Source organism: Perognathus longimembris, chromosome 3 (assembly GCF_023159225.1).
Source record: "Perognathus longimembris pacificus isolate PPM17 chromosome 3, ASM2315922v1, whole genome shotgun sequence".
In the NCBI taxonomy this organism is placed as follows: domain Eukaryota; kingdom Metazoa; phylum Chordata; class Mammalia; order Rodentia; family Heteromyidae; genus Perognathus; species Perognathus longimembris.
The window spans coordinates 45,869,476-45,895,843 of record NC_063163.1 but is presented as its reverse complement, the minus strand read 5'-3'; the positions used below and the strand labels follow the sequence as shown (position 1 = coordinate 45,895,843).

Below are 26,368 nucleotides of genomic sequence, written 5' to 3'. Positions count from 1 at the left end.
CTTCCCCTAGCCCGGGTGCTTGTTCGCTCTGCTCGGCTCTCCTCACGGCATCAGGCCACAGCCACCTCGGATGGGAACAGGGTCCAAGCCTTCAAGCTACCATGTCTCTCCCTCCCGCCACCCCCCCCATCCAGACCCCCACCACCTCCAACTACCAAAGGAAAAGGCCGACAACGCCGCCGCGCAGACTCACAGCCGGGGCCGCCCAGCGCGCGCAGACACCGCCCCCACCCCCATCTCGCGGGCCTTCCGCGGCCCGTCCCCGCCCCTTCCCGGAGCCCGCCTCCGCGTCGCCAAGCCCGCCCGCTCGCCTCTCGCGCTCGCTCGCGCGCGCACCCGACGCCCCGCCTCCGCGCGTGCTCAGTAACAGTCTCCCGAGCCAGCCTACGAGCTTCTCCCGCCCCTGAGCTGTTTGAATATGCTAATAAGAGGCCTAGGTCTAGCCAGTAGAAGAGCGGGGCGGTGCACACGTGGCTCGGGGACGTGTCAGGGGGCGGAGCCTACTCAGCCCCTGCCCGAGTTAAAACCGGAGTGTGAGAGAGAAAAGCGCTTCAGTAGCGAGAGGGGCTGGGAAAGTGGTGGCACCGCCGGGGTGCGGAGGGAGTCCGTGAAACTTCTCCCAACAGCCCCAGGGCCAATCTCCCCTCAGCCCACTCCCCTCTTCGCCAGCTCTCTGGTCCCCACTCCCTGCACCGGGGGTGGGGTGGGGAGTCAGGCCCGGTTCCCGCGGGGACACACACGGGGGCCGGGAGCGGGGACGGGACCCCCAGGCGGGGGGGGACGGACCGACAGACAGACGGCCGGGCGCCCGCCCCAGCGGGCAGGCAGGCAGGAGGAGGCGGAGGCGGGGGTACGGTGGGGGAGGACCGGGTCTGGGGAGTTTCCTCTCAACTATCGGGGGAGAAACTCCCCGCAGCCGGAGGAAAGACCCAGGCGGTGTTTTCCTCCCGGGGGCCGCGCTCCCAAGCCCCGCGTAGCGGCGGTCGCCGCCGCCGCCGGTGCCTCCACCTCTACCATCTCTTTCTCCACCACCTCGGGCCCCGGTGTCCCCGGCCAGCACTATGCCCATCTTACTGTTCCTGATAGACACGTCTGCCTCTATGAACCAGCGCAGCCATCTGGGCACCACCTACCTGGACACGGCCAAAGGCGCGGTAGAGACCTTCATGAAGGTACCGACAGACCGAGTCCGGGCGGCGACCCCGACCCCGACCCGCGGGCGGTAGGGTGGTGGTGGCGGCGGGGGAGAGCGGCTGGGGGCGGCGGGGCGGGGGTGTCGGGGCGGGGGAGAATCTGACTGCGGGCGCTGCCGGGCTCGGGGACCCCCTCCCCCACCACGCGGGCGGGCGGGCGGGCGGGCGGGCGCTGCGAGTGGGGTTCGGTCGGGCCCCGGCTCCGGCCCCCGGGGCGGTGTGTGGGGAACGGTCGGTGTGTGTGTGTGTGTGTGTGTGGCGGCCGCTGCGTGTGCGGTACTGTGTTGAGGGGAGGTGGGGGGAGGTTGGCGGGCCGCTGGGCGCCCCCTTCTCCGACCCGTAACCTCGCCTCTTTGCTTCCCCTGTCTCCCGCCCTGTTCCTCCTGTCCCCGCAGCTCCGTGCCCGGGACCCCGCCAGCCGAGGAGACAGGTATATGCTGGTCACTTTCGAAGAGCCGCCCTATGCTATCAAGGTAACAGCCCTCGCCCTCCCCCTTCCTTTCCTTCCTTCCTTCCTTCCTTCCCTGTTCCTGCCTCGCTCGCCCTCCCCGCCCCCCCATTCACCCTTCATTATGCTCCCCTCCCCCACCCGCCGCGCTCGGGGCGCCCAGGTTTCTCCCCTGGGCGGCCTCCCACCTCCCCCCCTCCCCCGCTCGGGGGCGTCTCGGCGCGGTACGGAGTCGCCGGGGCCACCGCCGCCCCCTCCCCGGCCCTGTTCGGCCCTGCGGTGGTGGCGGCGGCGGCGGCAGTGCTGATCAACATGGCCGACATTTCCCCTCCGCGGCGTGAGCGGCAGCAATGAACTGTGGGGGATATTTATTCAAGTTAGCCCGAGTGACAGCCGGGCCCAACCGTGCCGAGCCCCGGTTTGCATTAAAGGGGAATCGGCTTGCCTGCTCTGGGAAGCCCCGGGAGTGGGGGTGGGGGGGTGGGATCTTAAAAGAGTCCTAGCCAGGGCCATGCTGGTGGGACAGCTGTGGGTCAACTTCGGAAGTCCTGCTGCCATCTGCCTTCCACTAGGACCCTTCACACACCCCGATTTTGGGGGGTAGTAGTACGTTAGGTAGCGAATTCCCAGATGAAGTTATAAAAAGTCTTAAGGCCATTGCCCACCTAACACTACAGAACAAGCAGGTTTATTCTTGGCCACTTTTGGAAGAGAGAAATGCCTCCACAGACAACAGATCTAACATGTTAACCAAACCATACCAATCAAAAGTGAAGTTAACCAAACCATTTCAAACCAAAGTAAAGCACATGCTTTGTGGTGAGTGTCAGATTAAAACGGCTTGTCGATGTGTATGTGGCTTTAAAGATGAAAAAAAAATTTCTTACATCTTTCTTTTCAGGCCGGATGGAAAGAAAACCATGCAACCTTTATGAATGAACTGAAAAACCTTCAGGCTGAAGGACTTACGACTCTTGGCCAATCCCTAAGGACAGCTTTTGATTTATTAAATTTAAATAGATTAGTAACTGGCATAGACAACTATGGGCAGGTAGGTTGAATATTAAGGTGGAAAAATAGTCCACTTTTTTGTGTGGAAAAACAATCCACCACAAGACTATAACATGCAATGCAAGTATAAAACATTTAAGATTGCACATAGTTCAAAGGTGGAACTCTCCCATTATAATGTGTGTGCTATTATATTTCCCTTTAAGGTCCTAGTATTTGTATTCAGAATTAGAATGAACTCTTGGCGCTAAAGTTAACATGAATTTGGTTTCAGTCTTTCCCCAGTTCATTAAAGACATAACAGGGAAAACACCCTGCCTCAAACATACTCAGTTATTGTGTTCCTTTACCTGCAGGCTTATATGCAACTATTGAAGTGGATTTACAGACACTAGTTGATTAGTAGTCTTAATTTCTATATTAGTAAAAACATTAGAGAAACTTGCTTGTTCCTTTTCTCAGGGTTCAACCTAAACATATTGTAACTACCCTGAAAAAATAGTTTCAATAGTGTACAGGAACTGGCTGAGTACATTTTTTTCTTTTTTGAAGTATATGCCACTAGAAACTACTGCAGGAGGAATGTTGAATTAAATGGCAGGTACAACATTTTGTGTTTGTTTCAAACTAAACCCTTGGCAAGAAGGCTGTCTGGAAAATACAGAAGAACCTTCCCTACCTTAATCTGTTAAGTCCCTTTCCTGGTTTTGTCTGAGGATGAGGCAAGAGCCTTATATTTCACTAAGAAATATTGCAAGGTGGTTCATTATAACTTTTTATAATACTGCTACTCTGGAAATACAAGATACTAAAGAATGTGTAATGATATACGTAACAAAGAAATATCATACCCAAAGCATTCAACACATGTTTTGCAAAACACAGTTGCATTGATGATGTATTTAGGTATGTGTGTTCTTTTCCCTGAACCTATAATCTACACTTCTCATAAGTATCACATTTTAGAGAAATCCTTCCTGTACATATGTTCATTTGCTTTATAGCAATGGAAATGAAATTGTTTTAGAAATTTTATGCTTTTGGATAACTTCAGCACTTAAACATCTTTAAAAATTGGTGAACTTAGTCCTGTAACATTTAAGTATACATTACAATTCAGAGTGACTTTTCTGGACCTTATTTCCCTTATTTAGGTAAATATTAATTTTTCCCTTTCTCTGCTCCTTTGTTTTGCAACTTGTTAATCTGTTTCTATAAAGTATCTCATATATATTAGATATAACTTCTACAGGTTTCTTTTGCTTAAGGTTTTGATCTAAACTTTTTTGAATTGAAAGATAAATTTGGAAATTGCTGTCATCAGTGTCCTTATTTAGTTGTCAGGTTCTCATTGTATAGCAGAATTCTTAATTTCCTGTTTTTCTGCATCACATTTCATAATTGGGAAAGGCATTTGGATATACCTCCTACTACACATCAAGAATATTTCTTAGGGTGCTTCCTTAAGACAACTATCATGGAGATAAGTTCAGGACATTTCTGACCTAAATTTTTTATTTCCCCTTTCCCAGTTGTCATCATCAAGCACTTTAAAATTTTTAAAAACTTGAGGTTGAAGGTGGTCTTGTTACAGTTTACCACTTTGACCAAAAGAAGAGTCTGTGGATTGGGATGTTTTTTGCATGTTAGGGTTTATTAATTCAACAATAGGCAAGGATAATGCTTCTCAGTTTGATGAATCAGCAAGGATGCAGGGAGCAATATTAATGCTTATGTTCTGAATTGCTTATGTTCATCATAGTATATTTCTTGCTGATTTAATTATTACACATTTTTTATTATATAAAGAATAAACTCAGGAATTTTGGATGTCTAGACTATTTAAAACAAGTCTATGTTTTCTTTGTGAAAATACTTTGTATGTGCCTTCTATCTGTGGAATATCTTTATAATCTTTTTTTCTTGTGGTACTAGAGTTTATACCCCATACCTCTTTTGCTTTAGTTACTTTTCAAATAAGGTCTTTCAGTATTGTCCCTGTAAACCTTAGTATTGATCCTTCTATTACTCCTCTTGCATAGTTGGAATAGGCATGCACAACCACATCTAGGTTTTTGTTGTTAAAAATGAATGTTTTTGCTAACTGTAGTCCTGATTTCCAGCTCCCAAGTATTTGGGGTTACAGGCATGAGCCACATTTAATATTGTGAATTTCCTGGTACTAAACACTTCTGTATAACCAAAGCAATACAAAGAAATGAGAGAAAGTGGGTTAGGTGGAAAACAGCATAACTGTTGTACAGAGCTTTTTTCCATAATCACTTGCATGAGCATTAATGTAAGTATTATACTTGATTATCACACTTCTTTTAGTATTTGCTAGGGTGCTGTTGGAATTTGCATGATATCAACAGTAAGGTACCCTAGAAAAAAAGAATCAATCTTGGTGAATGTTTTCCCCAAGCACTTTGGCTACCCTACCAAAAACATTCTCTGTGTACAGAAGGCTGTAATTTTAGAAACAGTACCATTTACTACTATTTAAACAGGCATAGAATAACATATAGCCTCTGTACTTCCCTTTTATGGCAGCTCTGTATTAAATTGGTTATCACATAAGTTTAATAATTTTCCCCTGAATGTTTAATAGTGCAAATAATGCTGATCCTTTGAGAGCTACTGGAAATCTAAACTAGCTCAAGTAGCTAAAATTAGGAGATACACAAAGTTTGAGGTCTTACTAAAGCTTTATGTGTAGGTAGGTTTTTATATTTTCTGAGTTACTCCATTTTCTATTAATGTTTTCAACACTGTTCTTTTTATTTTCATTTCTTTTTGTCTTTTAAGTTAGGTTCCCCCTGGGTTATCCAACAAATCTTACTCAGGCCTGGTAGTCTTCATTTTTGTCACTGGCATGATTCCATATCCCTACTCAATATCTCAATGCTGGTTAGATTATTCCATTACATTGCTTAGGATAGCTGGCCTACTTTGTGTCCTTGGTAAAGGTAATCCTTGATTAGAATCTTAATCTTGAAGTTTTGGAGGATTTTAAACAATGAGTATTGGCTTTATTGAAAAATGGTGTCTTCGTGTCAAGTTGAATGATTCTTAGTGAGAATCCATTTTATTCTTAGGCATAGAAGTTTGAAATCAGCATTAAATCCAAGTAGAGTTATAATACTTCCTTTTCCCCAAGTGGTACCCATTCAATATTCAAGTATTACAATATAGACTTGTAAAGGTGGTTGAAGTAGTGAAAATGTGGCTCTCACTTGAGTTTTCCAGGACTGTCAACAAGTAAGGGATAAGACATCATTTGAAATGAAAGTAGATTATTATAAACATACTGCGGTGCTGAATATAAATAATTTTTTTTTTTTTGCTGGGTTTTCAACCCAAGACTGATGCTAGGCAAACATTTCTACTACTGAGTTCCACCCATAGCCCTATTTTGCAACATTTTTTAGTTTTTTAATTAAAGAATAATTTTGAAAAATAAAATTTTCTGACAAGACATTTTTAAGTTCAACTGTTATGCACCTAGAACTTTTTCATCTTGTAAAGCTGGAACTCATTAAATAATACCTTCCCATTTCCTCTTACCATTACACTTTGGGGGGTCATTATCTACTTTGAGTTTTTATGACTTTGATTGCCCTGGATACTTAATAGTGGAAGTATACTGTATAGTTGCCCCTATTAATCAGTCTGTTCCATGTCTATTGATTCAACCAACCATGAATTGAAAATAGCAAAAGAAAAATTCTGTAGTGAACATGAATAGACTCTTAGAATTCCCTAAAATAACAGATTTTAACATAGAATTTACATTGTATTAGGTATTAAAAATAGCCTAGAGATGATTTCAGGTAAACAAGAGGATGTATGTAAGATACTTGTCAGTACTGAATTTTTTACAAGCTACTTGAGTATGAGTGGTGTCATAGAGGGGAGTAAGGAGAACTAGGAACCAGTTTTTCAATGATGCTGATAAATAGCTTGTCTTTGTGACTATATTATTTCACCTAGCATAATGTTAAGGTCCAGTCATGTTGTAGCACATGTTAGGATTTTCTTCTGTATGCACTAAGTTCTGCTTATCCACTGTTAATGTTCATTTAAGTTGCTTCTAAATCTTGCCTATCAGGAGTAATGCTGCAATGAACATGGATTTGAGCAAGTGTCTTCAAGATTCTGGCTTTTGATTTGGTTGTATACCTTGAAGTGGAATCATACAATAGTAAAAAAGTCATAAAACATAAAATCTGGATCAGTTTAGTAATTTCAGTTTTAGTATTGTTTGAGGAAGTGCACATATTCTGCTGTAGCAGTTGCACCATTTTATATTACCACCACCACTGCACAAGGTCCTTCCTGCCCACTGTCTCCTGTACCTCCCAGTAGTAGCCATCCTAATGAGTATGATGTAACATTGTGGCTTTTGTTTGCATCTCTCCAAATTATTAGTTATTGAATGTGTTCATGTGTTTGCTGGCTACTTATGTATTACTATCTTTGGAGAAATGTCTTTTCAAATGATTTGTCCACTTTTAGATGAGTTTAAAAATTATTTTTGTTTATATATTGTGGTGCTGAGGAATCGAACTCGGGGCTTCATGTATACGTGGCAAGCACTCTTATCACTAGGCCATATTTCCCAGCCCTAAACAGATGTTTTAAATTTTTGTGTAGTCCACTTCTTTTGCTTTTGATATGTTGTCTAAAAGGTCGTTGGTTAATCTAGTATCTTTGAAGCTTTTTTGTTTTTAGAGTTTCACGGTTTTAGATTTCAATGTTGAAGTCTAGTTCAATCAAGCTAATTTTTTTGGTGGGTTGTGGGGCTTCAACTCAGGGCCTGTGCGTTGTCTCTGAGCTCTTTTTGCTCAAGGCTTTGAGCCACAGCCCTACTTCCTGTTTTTGAGTGGTTAATTGGAGATCACAGGGAGTTTTCTGCCCAGGCTGACTTGGAACTTGGATTCTCAGATCTTAGCCTCTTGAGTACCAAGATAATTTTTTGTGTGTGATATGAGGATCCAACTTCTTTTTTTCTTTTCGATGAGAATATCCAATTTCTTCAGCATCATTTATTGAAATGGATACCCTTTTTCCATTGAATAGTCTTGGCAACGTTGCCCTGAATTCGTAATCATTCTGAAAAATATTTTACATAATTATTGGTAGAAAAGGAGACATTGTAGTATTGTGTAAAACAAGAGCAGTAGTCAGAAATAGAAGAATTGTTATCTTGGTCTTGCAATTGAGTTGCTGTGTAATACTGAACAGTCACTTTATTAACCTGTGTCTGCTTCTTATTCCAAATTTACAATAATGAAACCCTTGAATCCTTGTTTATAGAAGAGATGAAAATTTTATATAGGAAGTTATTTTAAATGGCCTTTAATGAAGGGTAACATCTGTTATTAGCATGTTAAAAATATATATATAATCTTTTCCTTTAGACTTTCTTTTTATCCTTAGGGATACTGTTGTGTGAGAGAAAGTAAAGAAATAAAATTTGGCCAAAGTTGCTAGTGGCAACTATAGGAATGGGATGGTGTTTCAAAAAATATGTCAAATAGAAACATGGGATAAAGTATGGGGGGTAAGCATGGAGTGTTATTTCTAAAGAAATATAAGTAGGTCACTGAATAAACCGTAAATGTGACAAAAGCACATGTTTTAGGATTCTTCCAACTAGGGAGCTCCCCCTAGTGTGTTTAAGATGGGATGTACACAAGTTGATTTGCGAGGAACCTCTTAGGACCACTTTTTTTTTTTTTTTTGTTAGCAATCAAGGGATATTTTGTTTAGTAATATTTTCATTTCAAAGTAGCATGAAACCCAGGGCGAGGCCCATTGGCATTTGATGCACAGCCTTTGTTTACCCCCAGACCCCTCCCACCTCCCCTTCCCTCTGGAGCCTAATTCCTGTCCAGGGGGCTCTGCTTTAGAAAAGCTCCCTCTCCTCCCTCCTACAGTATTTCTTCATAATTTTATGGTGTGCCACTATTTTGTAGATTCAGATCTTTCAGGAGATAGTGAAAAAATAGTAACCTAAGCAAAACATTTCATTCTTAATTAAATTGTCCAAAACAAGCTATAGGTACAAAATTGATGTGTTTTACTTTAATATTTCCCTCCCATGTAAAACAATGCCAGAAATTATGTATTGTATTCTACTAAAAATTAAAAGACTAGGAACAAACCAAATATCTTAATAATTTCACTTAAATATTTTTAATAGATTTAGGATAATTTATGATTAGAATTAGCTAAAGGAATTTTGCCATGTTTGTGCAGTAAATTTCTTCAATAGATTATATAATTGATAATTTGAAATATTAAGCATTTAGTATTTTTTTTACTCATAATTGGCACTCATTTGTACTCTAAAATTGTTTTTATGGGCTTTGATGGGAGTTGTTGAGTTTGATCAATGCCCACATATTTCTTCCACTTAAAAATGATTTCCTTATATACTATTTTTGTGGCCTCATTATTAACTTAGGTAATAATTTAAGCATGTCTCAAAGACAAAACAAATAATTGGAATTGTTTTGGTCTTGCTTTGGTTTATATTCATATTTCTTTCCTACCCTCAACTTTTCTTTTTACTGAAGTGTAATGTAAAAACAAATTCTAAAGGAATTATTAAATATACTTGGCAAAACAATAATTCCATCTGCTGAACACTTACTAGATTTTCTGTGTTTTATAAGGCTTTAGTATGAAAGTGATGTTAGAAATTACTGCTTTCTCATTTTATAGTGAAATACTGTACAGTTAAGGTTACAATGCTTAATTTCTTAACATTTATATAATGTATGTGGTTGAAGTTGAGAATAGTTATATGGAACTTATTAGTACATTCTATTATTTAACACATTTTACATATATATATCCTTAAAGGGATACCCTTTAATATTAAAAAAGCCACTTTCTTAGGTTGCATCTGTAATACAATATGAAATCTTTCCTTTTCTGAAAACATTTTGTCATTGTGCTACATTTAGCCTTTCTTATAACACTATCTAATGCTCCTGTGTTTAGGAAAAAGGCATGAATATGAATGTAGTGGATAAATGGCAAGATTTTACAACATTTTTAAGTTCTAGATTCTAATACATGTATATATTCAATAGCAGTTAGTTAATGACTCTGAATTTCCAGTGTAGTATGTAAGCCAATATTAGGGCTATAAGGATAATTTACCCTGGACCATTTTGTAACTGTCTTCTCCTTTGATTTAAGATACAATTTTGAAAATCTCTAAATATTGTATCATAAGATTCAGAAAAATCTGATTTTGATTGGCTTCATTTATGAAGTCACATTCTGTCCATGAGTTGCTGGCAAGTTATATAACCTCTCAGCTTGTTTCCCCATTAGAAAAATGGAAAAAAGGAAATATTTTAGGGAAGATTAAGTGGTATATAACCTCATTTATTATTGGAATATAGCATTGTTTTGTGTTGGTAAACTTGGTCTTGGTGTCACCCTGGAGTTTCTTTTTGCTCAAGGCTAGTTTCTACCACTTGCCACAGACCCACTTCCAAAGGCATTTTTGGTAGTTAATTGGAAATAAGAATCACATGGACTTTCCTGCCCCAGCTTGCTTTGAACTTTGATCCTCAGATCTCAGTTTCCTAAGTAGCTAGAATTATAGGTACAAGTCACCGGTGCCCCACTGTGACTTTCTTTTTGGATTTTAAAAATTGAAATAATGGATACATATATATTTTTTTTAGTCCCCATCTGCAACAAACATTATGGAAAGAACTTTTCTTTTTTAGAATTGTTTGTGCCTTGCTCTGCCATTCAACATCTTTTCTGTACTGACAAGTCCCTTAATCTCTATTAGCTCAAGTATATATGTAATAGATACTGTTAATACCAATCTTGAATATTTTTGTAAGGTTTAGAAATATTTTTTGCTCATAACAATGTGCTTGTCATGTGGTAGGAGCTTTCATGATGATGATTATCCTTAATATTATGGTAAATGCTTAACAGAAAGCTTTTGAAAAAAACGGTTTCCGTAACCCAGTTACAACCTGCCCGTTGCAAGAAGTTGGACTTATCTGTCCAGTAATTCCAACTGAAGTAAAATTTCTCGCTCCAGATAATGGTTTCATTTTCAATTTGAAGCCCAGTATAGATTGTTCTGGTAACACTTTTTCCTTGATGTGACTTAAGGCTGTTCCCTGGAGTTTGAATTTATTTTCAAAAACAGTTCTATAACAAGTACTTAAACATGGTTTTGGTTCTCAAAGCAAGAACGATGCTAAGTCTTGAAGGAAATGTGGGGCAGAGTCCATTTCTAGAATTTTATGTATTTTACAATTCAAATTGGTAATGGTTGAGATGGGATGGATGAGCAGCTCTTTTTGTCCAGAGGAGCACTCCAATGTTTGATCCCTTTAGTATATAAATTTGTGTGGGGGCTGGGAATATGGCCTAGTGGTAGAGTACTTACTTCACATACATGAAGCCCTGGGTTCGATTCCTCAGTACCCCATACACAGAAAAAGCCAGAAGTAGTGCTGTGGCTCAAGTGGTAGAGTGCTAGCCTCGAGCAAAAAGAAGCCGGGGACAGTGCTCAGCCTCTGAGTTCAAGCCCTAGGACTGGCCCCCCAAAAATAAATAAATAAACTAAATATGTGTGAACAAAATAGGATAGGATAAACTAAGTGGATTTTTTTATATGTATATATTTAAAATTTTTTTTTTGGTGCCAGTTCTGTGGCTTGAACTCAGGGCCTGAGCTTTTGAAAGGTACAGTTGAACCAATAAAAGGTACATTGAAAGGTACAGCTGAACCAGTAAAAGGACTTGAACTCGGTTTAATTCTAATTAATCTTTACATACTCTTTTCTGTTTTGTTTTTGTGCTGGTTCTGATGTTTGAACTCAGGGCCTATGTGCTGTTCCTGAGCTTAGGCTACAGCTTGAGCTCTACTTTCAGCTTTTTTTGTGGTTAATTGTAAATAAGAGTCGTGGACTTCCTTGTCCATGTTGGCTTTGAAGTGTGATCCTCTGATCTTAGCCTCTTAGGTAGCTAGGATCATAGACGCTAGCTAGCCACTGGTACCTAGTGTTGTGGTAAATTTTGAGATAGGAGATTCCTTTAGGGGTATATACCATTACCTTCAGCTCTTTATTGAGACGGTGTCTTTTTTGTTCAGCTTGTCCGTGAAGCAAGATCTCAGCTAGCTAGCTTAGTCTCCAAAGAAGTTAAGATTAGGTATCGTGAATCACCAGTGCCTGACTATATTTCTTTGAATTTCTTTCAATGGTAACATTTTGTTATAGTTATAAGTTCCTTTTTCCTTTTTGATTGGTAGCGGGGCTTAGCTCAGGATTTCACACCTCATGTTCACATGTCTTGTTTTCTTACAACTGGCACTCTACCACTCCAGCCATGCTTTCAGCTCTTTTTTTTTCCCCTCTGTGTGTGTGTATGTATGTGTGTGTGTTGGCATTGGGTTTTTTTTTTTTTTTTGCCAGTCCTGGGCCTTGGACTCAGGGCCTGAGCACCATCCCTGGCCTCTTCCCACTTAAGGCCAGCACTCTGCTACCTGAGCCACAGCGCCCCTTCTGGCCATTTTCCATATATGTAGTGCTGGGGAATCGAACCGAGAGCTTGATGTGTAGAAGGCAAGCACACTTGCCACTAGGCCATATTCCCAGCCTGGCACTGGGGTTTAAACCCGGGCCTAGTGCTCACTCTTAGCTCTTTTGCTCAAGGCTGGCACTCTACTACTTGAGCCAAACTTCCATTTCCAGCCTTTTTTCTGGTTAGAGATAAGAGTGTCAGGGACTTTTCTGCCCAGGTTGGATTCAAACCGCTATTCTCAGATCTCAACCTCCTGATTTGAGAGATTTATAGGTGTGATCCACCAGCACCTGGGTCCAGCCCAGCCTTTTTAATAGACCAGCCCAGCTGGTTTATTAGAGATGGAATCTTGAGGACTTTTCTGCCCAGGCTGACTTCCAATCACTGCTATCTAGATTTTACAAACCGTAGTAGCTAGGAGTATAGACATGAGCCACCAGTGGCTGGCTGATTTACATGTGTTACTGTATTCCAAGATACTAGATTTTTATAGCATGCTCTTTTCCTTGATTATTTTTTCCTTTTTAAAACTTATTTAGTTATTTAAACATAGGTTTTGTTTTTGACTAGCGTGCTGCTGGTCATGTACTTGAGATCCTTCTGCCTCATTTTTCTGCATGCTAGTATCGTGAGGATTACCAGTGTGTACCATATTGACATACACTTAGAAGGCTTTCCCCCCCCCCTTTGGTTCCAGCACTGGGACTGGGATTGAACTCAGGGCATACACTTTAGCCTCGTTTTTTGTGGCTTTTTTTCTTTGCTCATATCAATACTCTACCACTTGAGCTCCTATATCTCCATTTTTGCCTCTTTGCTGGTTAAATTGGTCTGATCAGGCTGGCTTCAAATCTCGATCCTCAGATCTCAGCCTCCTGTGTTAGTTGGGCTGTAAGTGTGAGCAACTTATTGGTGCTCAGCTTTTTTTTTTTTGTGGGGGGGGCAGTACTGTGTGAGGTACTAGGACCAGGGTAAACTCAAGCCTCCCCCTTCCTCCTTGCTCATATTTTCACTTGGCCAACTTTACCACCTGAACCACACCTCCAATTAGGCAGTTTTGCTGGTTAATTGGAGATGATCTTACGGAATTTTTGCCCACGTTGGCTTTGAACTACAGTCCTCAGATCTCAGTCTTGTGAATACCTAGGATTATAGGCATGAGCCACTGGACCCTGGCCTTAAAGTTGTGTTTTTGTTTTGTTTGTTTTTTGCCAGTCCTGGGGCCTGAGCACTGTCCCTGGCTTCCTTTTGCTCAAGCCTAGCACTCTACCACTTGAGCCACAGCGGCACTTGCAGCTTTTTCTGTGTATGTAGTGCTGAGGAATTGAACCCATGTGTGCTAGTTAGGCAAGCACTCAACTGCTAAGCCACATTCCCAGCCCCAGCCTCTTAAAGTTTTAACTTGGAATGCTAAACACATTTTTATCTTAAAGAGTATTCAAGTTTGTGGTAAGTACATCGTTATGGTAGTCTTTACTTTTAAAAAATGAACCGTTATAGTAACATAATGTTTTCATTCTTCAGAGGCAACCATGGATAATCAACTTAATATATCCCGAAGAGATCTTTTCTATGTAGTCAACAGTACTGTTTTGAAAGAACTTAAGATGAATATTTCAGAATTTGACATCAAAAGACTCATTTATGCCACAGCAGTTAAGATCTTAACAACATAAGTCATTTTGTTGAGCTTTAAAACCAACCTAAAACTTAGAATTCTGGCTTTGGAATATTGATTTTAAATGTAAGCTTGTCAGGTCTTTATTGACTTAACTAATTGTATTTCATATAATTAACCACCTATAATTAACCACCTTTGTGTTCATCTTCATAATTTAGTGAACTTCACGTTTTAGAAGTAATCATGTCTGACAATTATTGTATAGATAAATACTTTATCTATATTTTCATAGATCTCTATGAAATATCTAATTTCACAGATCTCATTGCTACAGTTTGAGGCTAACAAATGGAACTGATTTCACTTGAAACATTAAGTTCATAAATACGAATACAAGATAGAAGTAAACATGGAAAAATTTTATTATACAAATGTCTGAGGTTTAAGTACTATTGATTCAAAGAATGTTAGTACTCAGATCCTGAGTGCTACTTGAGCCACACCTAGATAAGTTATGGCCTGGGGACATAGATTACATATTTCTCTATATGTACATCATTTAGTTATATATGTACTAAACACATAGCCCATATCACTTCATTTGTTTAATCTACTGGCCACTTAGCAAAACCTACAAGACAGCAAGAAGTATGGGTTAATTAAAGATGGTGGTGTAGATGATCCGGAGAGCTGACTCTGGGTTTTCATTTTTTCTAAAGTAGAAGAAGTCTTAAATCATGGAAAAATTGTAGTCCTGTTTGGCATTTGTACAGGGTTATTCAAAGGACTAGCACACATGTACACTGGATTTCCCATTAGTAACTATAGGACAGAGAGTTATATTTGGCATTGTATTTTCTAGTAATATACCTGTACTTATTTTTCTTTTTTACTGGCCCTGGTGCTTGAATTCAGGGCCTGAGTTCCGTCCTTTTTTGCTCAAGACTAGTACTTTACCGAAGATAAAGAGTCACTGACTTCCCTCTCTGGTCTGGCTTCAAACCTCAATCATCAGATCTTAGCCTCACGAGCAGCTAGGATTACAAGTATGAACTACCAGTGCATAGCTTATATCTGGATTTCTTTATGATGAAACTACTGCCTTGAATCAAACTTGTAAGTTTGTTCTACTAATGGCAAAAGTAAACTTTTAGTCCCTCTACTGGCTGTCTTTGTCCTAGCAGAATTCTATTTAAATTTGATACCACCTTAGAAGGTTATAAAAAGGCTGTTAACTTTCTGATTGAGGTAAAAATTAAAGGAAATTTTAGTTAATAAATTTGAGTGACTTTGTAAAATCCTGATTAATTATAAAAATTTAAAATAGTGACTTAAGTATACATATTGGATAATTAAACTAAAAGCTTAGAACCAGATAACTGATAACACTATTAAAATGATTGAATCATAACCCCAATGCAGTATACTACATACAGCCTTGTAACATGTTAAGTTAATTTTTTTGTAAAACATGAAAAATTATGTTGACATAACTGAAGCTATTAATTTGATGGGTAAAAAATAGTGTTGAGCTGGGATGTAGTTTAGTGGCAAAGCACTTGCCTAGTATGTGCAACATCCTAGGTTCAGTCCTCAGTACCAAAAAAGAAAAAGATAAGAATAATAGGGTTGATTTGAAAAAGATGCCAATTATCTACCCACTGATTATTATATGTGTTGTAAATGGCAGGGAAGCAGCAATATAAAACTACTTAAGAAACTGGTTGAAGTGGATCATAACCTGAAAACCGTAGATACTCAGGAGGAAGTGATTAGAGGAATGGTGGTTTGAGGCAGGCCTGGACAAAAAGTTCCTCAGATTACATCTCAACCTATAGAAAGCTAGGTGTGGTAGCATACAAATGTGCATGGTGACATTCCAGCCATGTAGGAAACTTAAACAGGAAGATCATTGTCTAGGTTGATCTACGCATAAATGTGAGATCCTATTAAAAAATAATGAAAATAAAAAGAGCTTGGGGTATAATTAACATGGTAGAGTGCCTAGCAAGTGCAAGGAAGGTCAAAGAAAAAAACCAAAAAAAGTATGCTAATATTTTCTAGTATTTTGAATTTCATGCTTAAGTAAATTTGTTCATTTTAAGTATTTATAAGTATTGCTAGCAATACTTTGCTAAAGAAACCTTTTGTGTGTAAATTTCATTTAATTTTTATTTTTTGCCAGTCCTGGAGCTTGAACTCAGAGCTTGGGCACTGTCCCTGGCTCCTTTTTGGTCAAGGCTAGCACTCTATTACAGTGCCACTCTGGCCTTTTTGGTGTATGTGGTGCTGAGGAATTGAACCCAGGGCTGCTTCATGTATGCTAGGCAAGCACTCTACCACTAGGCCACATTCCCAGCCCTAATAATTGGTTTTTTAGTAACTATTGCTTTTAAATTTTTTTGTGTGTGTGGATACACACATGCAGGATTGAACTCAGAGCCACTCTTGTTTTCTAGCTCACACCAGGCCTATCACTTGAGCCACACCTACATCCAGGTATTTTACTAGTTAATTAGAGATGATATCTCTCAAGACTTTTCTCCTCTGGCTGGCTTTGGATCTTGATCCTCTAGGTTTCAACCTTTCTAGTAACCTTCAAGTGTGTGCTTGGCTTTTTTTTTTTAAGTTTATTGTTAATGTACCACAGGGATTAGAATTACATGAGTTAGGTAATGAGTACATTTCTTTTTATACAGTATCCCCTTCCCTCACTCTCCCAGTGCCTCCCTCCCCTCTCCGCTCACAACTTGTGTAGTTTACTTTCATCAGTGTCCAGTGAATTCCATTGCTAAGTGCCTGGCTCATAATTTTTTATTATAAGCTCTAAAAGATGTGATTGTAGGTAGACACCTATGGCATTTGTGTGTGTGTGTGTGTGTGTGTGTGTGTGTGTGTGTGTGTGATTGGGAAAAGAAGGTAATCACATTTTTCTTTTTTTGGTCATTGATCTTTTTCTGAATTTTCCACTATATAAATTCATCAAATCTTATTTTATCTTGTATCTTGCTCATATAGATAGGCTCTGAAAGTCGAAGTTTTTAAAGAGTAAGCATTGTAATATATTGTGTTTTGTTTCATTGTGGTTCTGTTGAGGGAAGATATTGATTTACATATAAAATTGGTAAGAAATCACAGAACAATAGAAAAACTATCTTGTAGAGGAATAGTCCTGCTGCAGTTAATTTTTACTACAAGTAGTTACTGTAGCTAGATTTACAAAAGCTGAGGTATAGCTCTGTTTATCTAATGTGGCATGAAACCTTGGTTTCCATCCCAACACTACATAAGAGAGAAAAAAAATCCCCAACCACAATTTGTAACACCATTCATTCACTGTGGGGTGGATATGTACAAATAACAGTGAATTCAGTCCTCAGTATGCTTGTAGAATAAGTGAGTGTTATACCTGTGGTTAGAGAATATCACTTCAATTCATGCTAAAAAAACATTAGTGAGGGGCTGGGGATATGGCCTAGTGGCAAGAGAGCTTGCCTTGTATACATGAGGCCCTGGGTTCGATTCCCCAGCACCACATATACAGAAAACGGCCAGAAGTGGCGCTGTGGCTCAAGTGGCAGAGTGCTAGCCTTGAGCAAAAGGAAGCCAGGGACGGTGCTCAGGCCCTGAGTCCAAGGCCCAGGACCTGCCAAAAAAACCCAAAAAAAAACATTGGTGATATGGAGGACCTTACAAGTACTTGATCCATGATATATGGTGGCTTTAAGAGCTTTGCTGTTATTTTTGAAAGGCAACCAATTAAATAATTTTAGATATGTAGTTTACATGTATACAGTTGTTTATATTCTTCTAAGGATGGTCTGTGGATGTAAGCCACACAAATCAGTATTAACCTGTAGTTTTTGTTAGAAATGCAAAACTTAGTTTTTCCAAACCTGCTAAATCAGAAACTGCATTTTATCAACATCTCCAAATGATGCACATGATATATGCATTCTTCCCTAGCATCCAGTAGAAAGTAATTGAATTTTTGCTACTTGTAAATAGTGGATAATCTTTTAATCCTTCCCTTCTCTCTTTTGGTTTCTTTCTTCCTTGCTCCTGTTTGGTAGTACTGGAGTTTGATCAGTTCTTCCTAGTCAAGTACTCTGCTGCTTGAGCCACACTCCCCAACCCCCTTTCTCCTTCCTTTCTTTTTTGAGATGGGTTCTTAGTATATCATTCAGGCTAACTTAGAACTCTTGGGCCCAATGGTCCTTGCACCTCAATCCTCCAAGTAGCTGTGACTACAGCTATATGCTATCATACCAGGTAGTATCTTCAATTTCAAACACAAGCTTTACCCTCTTGAATTTCTACCCTTTGGTCTTAATATTTTTAAGAGTTATATTGAGCATGCTTAGTATTTCATATGAGAAGCCATTTGTGTGAAAGAGGCAATCTTATGTTTGAGTCACAAAAAAATTGTCACCTAGAATTGATCATAGTATCTAAAGTAGGCTGGCCTGAGATTGGAATGGAGAGTATTAGTATTTGACAGCTACATGCCATTTTGTTTTATTGACTTTGCTGCCATTGTTTTTCTACTCTAAGCATTTTCTTCAGGTAAACATCTTTAATTTTAGCATTTTGAGACTATTGCTAAATTTTCTAATCTCAAGCTAGCTTTTAGTATTACCTTTAGATATTACAGTCCTCCTGTACATATACTAGTTATTTATACATTTTGATTATAGGCAGAGATTCTGATATTCGTTTACTGCCTCCTTAGAACATCCTCAGAGGCATGTGCATGGTGACATTCCAGCCATGTGGAGGCTGGGCTTAATGGTATGTGACTGTAGTTCCAGTTATTCAGGAGGAATTGGGAAGATTATAGTTGAGAGCCAGCCTGGGCAAAAAGTTTTTGAGACACTGTCTCAACAAATAAGCTAGGTGTGGTATTGTATGTCTATAATCTTACCTCTTTAAGAGATTGAGGTCTGGGGCCCTACCAGGGCAAAGCAGTAAAGTCTCTATCTACCAAGCATAAGGCCGTGGGTTCAAATCCTAGTATTACCAAAAAAACCCCATACATTTTATAATACAATATCTAAATAAAATATATAAATATATATTATTTCCTCTTTTTGTCTGTCTTGTCTATATCTATGTCTGTCTACCTACCTACCTACCTAGCTATTTTATGTAGCTTAGACTGCCTTCAACTCAATGTGTAGCTCAGACTGGGAACTCATAACTTCCCTCAAACTTGGGATCCTCCTGTCTCAGCCTCTTGTGAGAAATTAAATTCTTCATAAATTCTATAAACGTAAATATTCCTGTAAAAGTTAAAAACAAATATAGAGGAGAAAAATCTTTCTAGTAAATCCCTCTTCTTTAGGATTAACCAATGTTTAGTTTGTGTCCTTCTAAATCTTTCTGTATGTTCGAACAGATATGTGTCATATGCCCCATTTATTACCACAAAAGTGATAAACACATTCAGGATTATATGCTAATTATGTTCTGAGATTTTAGTTAAAAAAATTAGGCCAGAGACTATACCATAATGTGATCAATGTGGTTTGTTTTTGACTTTAGGGAAGAAACCCTTTTTTCCTGGAACCAGCAATAATTATTACAATTACTGATGGGAGCAAGTTGACTACTACCAGTGGAGTCCAGGATGAGGTAAGTTATACCTTATATGAATTATGCAAAGGTAGTTGAAAATTCTTATTTTCATATGTGTTTAGAGTATTGAACACTTTATAATAGATTCTGTCTCCAATTATTTGATGCGGTCTAGAATAATTTGTCTCCATTTCACATACCTTTGCTTATGGCTATAATCATATACATATACATATACATACATATCATATACATACAGTGTGGAAAAGGTGATTTTTTTTCTTCTTATACTACTTTTTTTGGTGCTAGTCCTGGGACTTGATCTTAGCGCCTATCTAGGTGCAGGTCCCTGAGGTTTTTTTTTTTGCCCAAGGCTGTCATTCTACCACTTGAGCCACAGCTGCGCTTCTGGCTTTTTAGTGGTTAATTGGAGTTAATCTCTAGGACTTTACTGTTGGACCTGGCGTCAAACTTCTCTCTTTAGATCATAGCCTACTGAGGAGCTAGGAATACAGGTGTGAAACTCCAGAGCCTGGCTAGAAAGTTACTTTTATTTCCCATAATATCCATAAGATTTGATTAAATAAGTATTGAATTTTAAGTTCAGTAACCTTTAGAATTATTTTCATTTGTGTGACAGTGTGGAATGTGAATTTCATTAGTAGGTTATATAAATCTTTACTTTGTCAATGAAATACAATAATTCTGGATAGGGTCATTGAAAGTTTAGAATGAAGTAATGCAGGTGAAAGTACTTGGCTCTAAAAAAAGTATACATTATTGTCCTGTTATGAAGCAATGGACCAGTAAAGAATTGTAATTACTTGATTTTGACTTGGGGAAGAGAGCTAGAATTATTTTGGTCAAGCACTAATTATTAAAGGGAAGTTAGTGCATAATTCATGGACATAGACCTAGGAAATTTAGGTACATTATAATCAGTGATTAAATAATTTGTAGTATGTGTACAGTGAGCTTGCTGGATAGATGAAGTTAATGGATTTGGGGGATTTTCTAGACCGAATTAACATTTGTAACCAATTAGTCTTGCCACTATCAGTAGATAGGCATTAAATATATCCATAAATACAAGCAATAGAAATGTTGCTTAGCAACTGGGTGCTGGCGGCTCATGCTTGTAACCCTAGCTACTCAGAAGATAGAGCTGAAAATCACTGTTCAAAGCCAGCCCATGCAGAAAAGTCCAAGAGACTCTTATCTCCAATTAATTAACTACCAGAAAACCAGAAGTGGAGCTGTGGTTCAGAGTAGTATAAGCACAAGCCTTGAGCAGAAAAGCTCAGGGATAGTGCCCCAGTCTGAGTTCAAGCCCCAGGACCAGTAGAAAACAAACTAAAAGAAATGTCACTTCGCTTTAAATCTGAAAGTCTCAACTTGAGTTTTCCTTATTTATTTATTTTTTTGGCCAGTCCTGGGGCTTGGACTCTGGGCCTGAGCACTGTCCCTGGCTTCGTTTTGCTCAAGGCCAGCACTCTGCCACTTGAGCCACAGCGCCACTTCTGGCCATTTTCTGTATATGTGGTTCTGGGGAATCGAACCCAGGGCCTCATGTATATGAGGCAGGCACTCTTGCCACTAGGCCATATCCCCAGCCCCTGAGTTTTCCTTATTAATAGAACTCATATTAGTTAATGGCTTATTCAAGTTTATATTGTATACACTAGAACTCTTGATTGTTTTTTTAACCTTAATTTTGGTTGAAATGTTACTTGTTTTCTATTGTAAAATATTCCTACATCTAAAGTTGTCCATTCGAGGTATTATTGCCTTTGAAAATACAATATATTTTGATTCTAAATATCTGGAATTTGTAAAATTTGTTTGGTTGGAGCTCTTTTAGCTCCAAAATCTTAAATGTACATGTATATTATAATTGCCTATCTTTCTGGGTCCTTCTTTGGGGAGAAGAATATTGGAGAAATGTTGTTAAACTTACAAATAAGGTTGGGAAGATTTTTCTGTGGCAGAGAATCTTAGCTTTTAGTTCTTTTTTTTTTTAACCTACAGTATTTTAGTATAGTACTGAAAACAGAATTTACATTTTAAAAAGTATTAATTATATACAGATATTTTTGTGTTAAATCTGGTAGTCAAGTTTAAAATTGGTTCCTATTGATTCCTGTCATCTAAAGCAGGTTCATCTGATTTAAGGCAAAGGTTTTTTGTTTTTTTTTACTATGAAGTTGGAATATAGGCCTGTGAGCTATTTTAATAGCTCAGGCTCAGGAATGTATTTGATACCTTTCATATTTTGTTCTCTTTTTTTTCTTGCTGTGCTGAGGATTGAACTTAGTCTAAGGGCTGGTTAAGCATATGGTTTACCCAGACTGTTTTGTTTACTTTTTTACTTTTTTTTTTTCTTTTGTTTGGCCAGTCTCCTGGGCCTTGAACTCAGGATCTGAGCGCTGTCCCTGGCTCCTTTTTGCTCAAGGCTAGCACTCTGCCACTTGAGCCACAGCGCCACTTCTGGCCATTTCTGTGTATGTGGTGCTGAGGAATCGAACCCAGGGCTTCATGTATATGAGGCAAGCACTCTTGCCACTAGGCCATATTCCCAGCCCCACCCAGACTGTTTTGTTCTTGACTTGTTGGCAGAGAGAAAATTCATCCTAGATGTACAGATTGTTGAGGCTTAGTTTTTGTAAAAAAATACTAAGAAGTATGTCTGAAAAATTATATAACTTTGAAAGAGCCTTCTAGTTAGAGACATGCATAAACATTCTTCTTGTATTGTCTTCTAGGGAATATAGTTGCTTCTAAGGAATAACCAACAATTTTCCCCTTACATTAGTGTTCTTGTCTCAAAATCTTGTTTTGCCTTTGACAGAATTTGATTCTTGCTTATGTTGATTGAATGAGTGACAGTAATTTCTATTTTTGTGATGTGTATATAACTTTTGATTGGGCAGTGGCTAGGTGCTGATGTAACCTATTACTATTTATGAACTTCATAAAAAGGCTTAGTTAATACTCTTTACTTGAGAGTAATGTCATCTACTTTGACATACAGTTTATCTTTCTCTTGGAGTATCTGTCTTTCAGTAGTTAAGTGACCCTGCTACTTTAAGATCACCCTGATAGCATATCTGCTTTCTTTTTATTTTACATATGGGAAAATTGCGATCCATAGAGGCAAAGTGATTGGTTTTGGTTATAGCATTTGTTCTTGCCAAAATATAGATTAGAATTTATCTGAATTTCAAAGATATTCCAGCTCTCCATGCAAATGTTTTTGTTTTTTTCTTGATATATCTGTTGTGTAATTGATCCTGTTAATTGGACAGTATTAAAATGTACTTTATATTTATGAGTTCCTCTTTTTCTACTTCACCTTCCTGTGCAAGTATGACATAGATACTCTGTTGTTATTCATTCAGTTCCATGAATGACAATTCTGAGTAGCGTCATTCTAGGCAACGAGGTTAATAGATGAACAGGATAGATTTGTGGTTCGTACGTTCAAAGTCTTATGGGGAGATGGATTATTAAACAATTTTATGAGGGACAGAATATTCAGCACATAGAAGTACTAAAGAGGTGGGTTCACTTTGTACTTGGATAGGTTAATGCTGCATATCTTGTGTATATGTCAAATTCTCTATAATATGAAGTTTTATGATGTAACTTCATTTCTGGCTGACTAAAAGATCCTACAGGTGATAATAATAATAAAAAGATCTTGCAGGTAACAATAACTTGTTTATATTTGTGAAATTTATAAAGAAGCCCATTGTAAAATTATTTTAAATTTAGAAAATAATTAATGAAAACAACTGATGTCATATTATGATTTTGCTTCGTTGAGTTTGTACAGGCCATACAATCCAATTTCTTTAACTTGTCAAAAGAGCAATGGGCATACCACACCTCTGTGATACCTTATCACTTATCAATGTGTTATAAGTTTGGAAAGAAAAGTTGCAAGATTTTATTATAGATGAAAATCTTGAGCTATATATGATCATTACATTTTAATTCATTACGATTTGGGCCTTATTTAATAGAAATCTACGCAGGCAATTATTTGGTGTGTCATATGCTAGTTCACTATTTTTGGGTAACTCTAGGATGTTTAATAGTTGCTTGGGTTGCAAGTATATGTGTGTTAGTGTTGTATTGGCTTATTTTTAAAAATACAGCTATTTGATAAGATGGGTTGTTTGCAATATTTTTATTTATGGAGGTTGAACTTTGAATGATGATACACAAGAAAACTGAGTTACTTATTCTCTTTGGTGTTGATAAACATACTGTGGCTAAATGCTCATGATACAAATCATGGTACACTTCTGACTGGTCAGATGTTTTGGTTGAACCACCAAATTGTAATTAGAGTTATTGAAAATAATATTTTTTTTTTGGCAAAAATCCTTTGTAGTACTGTGTTGCAGTGGAAAACTGTTGTTTACTGTGACTCTAGATCATGTGCTTTATTATTATTGCTCAATAAAGTAACCCAGAAGAAATTGTGCCATTATCTTCTCAGTGATGATTGACATACCAAGATATTGTAGCCATTTTCTTTTCCTTGAAAGTTCAAATAGCAGTATTCTCATTCAAATATTGAGCGTTTTATAAGCTGAGTAGTCTTGTGTGTCTCTGTATCAATATTATGATTTCCCTGAGGCTAAATATTAGAGAATGTGTTTGTAGACAATAGGAACTGTTGACTTTATGCCCTTAAATTTTGCTATTTTATTAGCTTTCCTATGTTTTTGGGGCAACTACTTTTATAACTTCTTGGCCAAGATGTTCACTGTTTACATGTATATATAGAAAAAGTGTCAGAACATTCTCAACTATGTATTCAACTGATTAGAAATTGGGGTCTTATACTTTTGCTTTTAGAAGTTAATAGAAAAATTTATCAGTTTTTGAGATATGGATTGGTATTAGTAATTTTTCTGGATCATTATAGACAGTGTAAGTATTTTTTTACTTCAACTGCAAATGCACTATAATTATGGCTTAGATTTACCTCATGATGATTAAAGGTAGTCTGGAACATTTTGAATTTTTTGTGTAGTATCTGAAGTGATTGAGAAACCACAGCTATTTTCCCCTGTAAAGTTTTTTTTTTTTTTTTTGGCCAGTCCTGGGCCTTGGACTCAGGGCCTGAGCACTGTCCCTGGCTTCTTTTTGCTCAAGGCTAGCACTCTGCCACTTGAGCCACAGCGCCACTTCTGGCCGTTTTCTGTATATGTGGTGCTGGGGAATCGAACCCAGGGCCTCATGTATACGAGGGCAAGCTCTCTTGCCACTGGGCCATATCCCCAGCCCCCCCTGTAAATATTTTTAATTCACTACAATTGCTTAAAATAATGTGCTGAGGATGTGGCTTAGTGGTAGAGTGCTTGCCTAGCATGCATGAAGCCCCGGGTTTGATTCATCACATAAACAGAAAAAGCTGGAAATGTGCTGTGGCTCAAGTGGTAGATAGAGTTCAGGCCTTGAGCAAAAGAAGCTCAGGGGCAGTGAGTGTCCAGGCCCTGAGTTCAAGTCCCAGGAGTAGCCCCCACCCCCCAAGAAAAGTGCCAAAGACTGTCAAAAGTAGTCCAATTGCATAAGTAAAGACTTTAAAGTACATACATAAAGTGGTTGTTTGGTTCCTTAGAATTTAAAAGAATGTTGTCTTTTAGATGTATAAGGAATCTTGAAGGCTGCCCAGTAGTTTAATATTTCCATAGAAGGTATGCCTGAGTTTTTATGTTGATCCATATAAGGTATGCCTAAGGTTTTATGTTGATCCTGTTGATATTACTAAGGAGTTAGAAATAATCTTGAGACTAGCATCTTTCTGATTTGTGGTGTGAACATTCTGAATTAGATGTTACTGTATATATTATTTCTAAGAATGTTAAGAATTTATTGGATGCCAATCCTTTCCATTTTCTTTTTTATCCATATTTTTGGTCCTGTTTTCTTCCAACATCTACATTTTTTTCTACTGTTGGGCTAATAAAAATGTGTATGTTGTGTATGTGTACAGTACCTTTTCAGCAATTCACATTCTAGTAATGCTTTTGTTGAATGAATATACCTTTTTTCAAGTTCATGTAAGAATAAGTCAAGGAATGCTTTTGGACTACAACAGTAATTAAAAACAAATGCTGATTCATTTTAATGAAACTGCACACCAGGAATAACCAATTTATTATCTAGAATTATGTGGTTGTATAAATCAAAATAGATTTTATTCAGAAGGTACTCCTGTTTGTTAGCATGTCAGAATCAATAGCAGTAAAAAGACTACTTGTTTCATTTAGAAACATTTCTATTACTGATTGTAGCTCTTCCATCCATAAGTTAAATATGATATTTACAAATGGCTGTATACAAAACACTTAATTGGCTTGAAAAATATATATGCTTAGTTCTGACCTCTGGTTCTTTTGTTCTGGGCTAGAACCAAGGAATCTGTTTTATGAAATGTCCCAGTTGATTCTTATATGCAATCAAAATTTGAAAGCCCTAAGTTTTTAGAACACAAAATAACTATAAAAAACACACACAGTGATAACTTTGATTAAACCATATACAAATGTTTCTGACTTGCAAAGCTAGCATACGATTTATTTTAAGATACAAATAATCCTAGCCCATTTGAATCACAAAACTTGGGAATAGTTTCCAAGGGTTGTGTAATTTGTTTTCTGAGAATATTTTTAGTAGAATAATTTATTTTTCTTTTAGCTTTCTAGTGTTCTGTCTAGGAACAGGATAATTTCTAATCTGTTGACATAGTTTAGAATAGATTATTAAATAGCCTTAGAATGTTATCAGTCAGTCTGCTGCTTATAATATATTGTATTGAGGACTTAGAGCCTTAGTATGAGATAGGCTAGAGGAAGAGACCTCCTTTGAAGAGTCCTAGGGGCTACTGATATTTTTGACATGTATATGTCATCTCTGGCCTAG

General features: G+C 38.3%; 1 protein-coding gene and 1 long non-coding RNA gene across 6 annotated transcripts in view; one reads left to right on the top strand and one right to left on the bottom strand.

Annotated features, from left to right (window-relative positions):
* Positions 1-867: 867 nt before the first annotated feature.
* Positions 868-26,368, top strand: part of Ints6 (integrator complex subunit 6) — a 79,484-nt gene continuing 53,983 nt past the window's right edge. Inside the window, exons 1-4 of one of the 5 annotated variants that reach the window (XR_007210347.1) lie at positions 868-1,172; positions 1,589-1,666; positions 2,543-3,806; positions 19,397-19,486. Coding sequence is in view for 3 of the 5 variants with exons in the window: in XM_048341432.1 (XP_048197389.1) it covers positions 1,062-1,172; positions 1,589-1,666; positions 2,543-2,692; positions 19,397-19,486 (429 nt within the window). In the remaining 2 variants the exon portion in view is untranslated. Of the gene's footprint in view, positions 1,173-1,377; positions 1,439-1,588; positions 1,667-2,542; positions 3,807-19,396; positions 19,487-26,368 lie in introns of those variants that run through there. The other 4 variants (XM_048341432.1, XM_048341434.1, XM_048341433.1 and 1 more) reach the window with 4 other exon arrangements.
* On the bottom strand, positions 4,227-7,951 carry LOC125348311. Its single transcript, XR_007210348.1, has 3 exons — positions 7,941-7,951; positions 4,715-4,719; positions 4,227-4,398 (listed from the first exon to the last, which is right to left on the bottom strand). It is a non-coding gene; the product is annotated as an uncharacterized LOC125348311 (long non-coding RNA).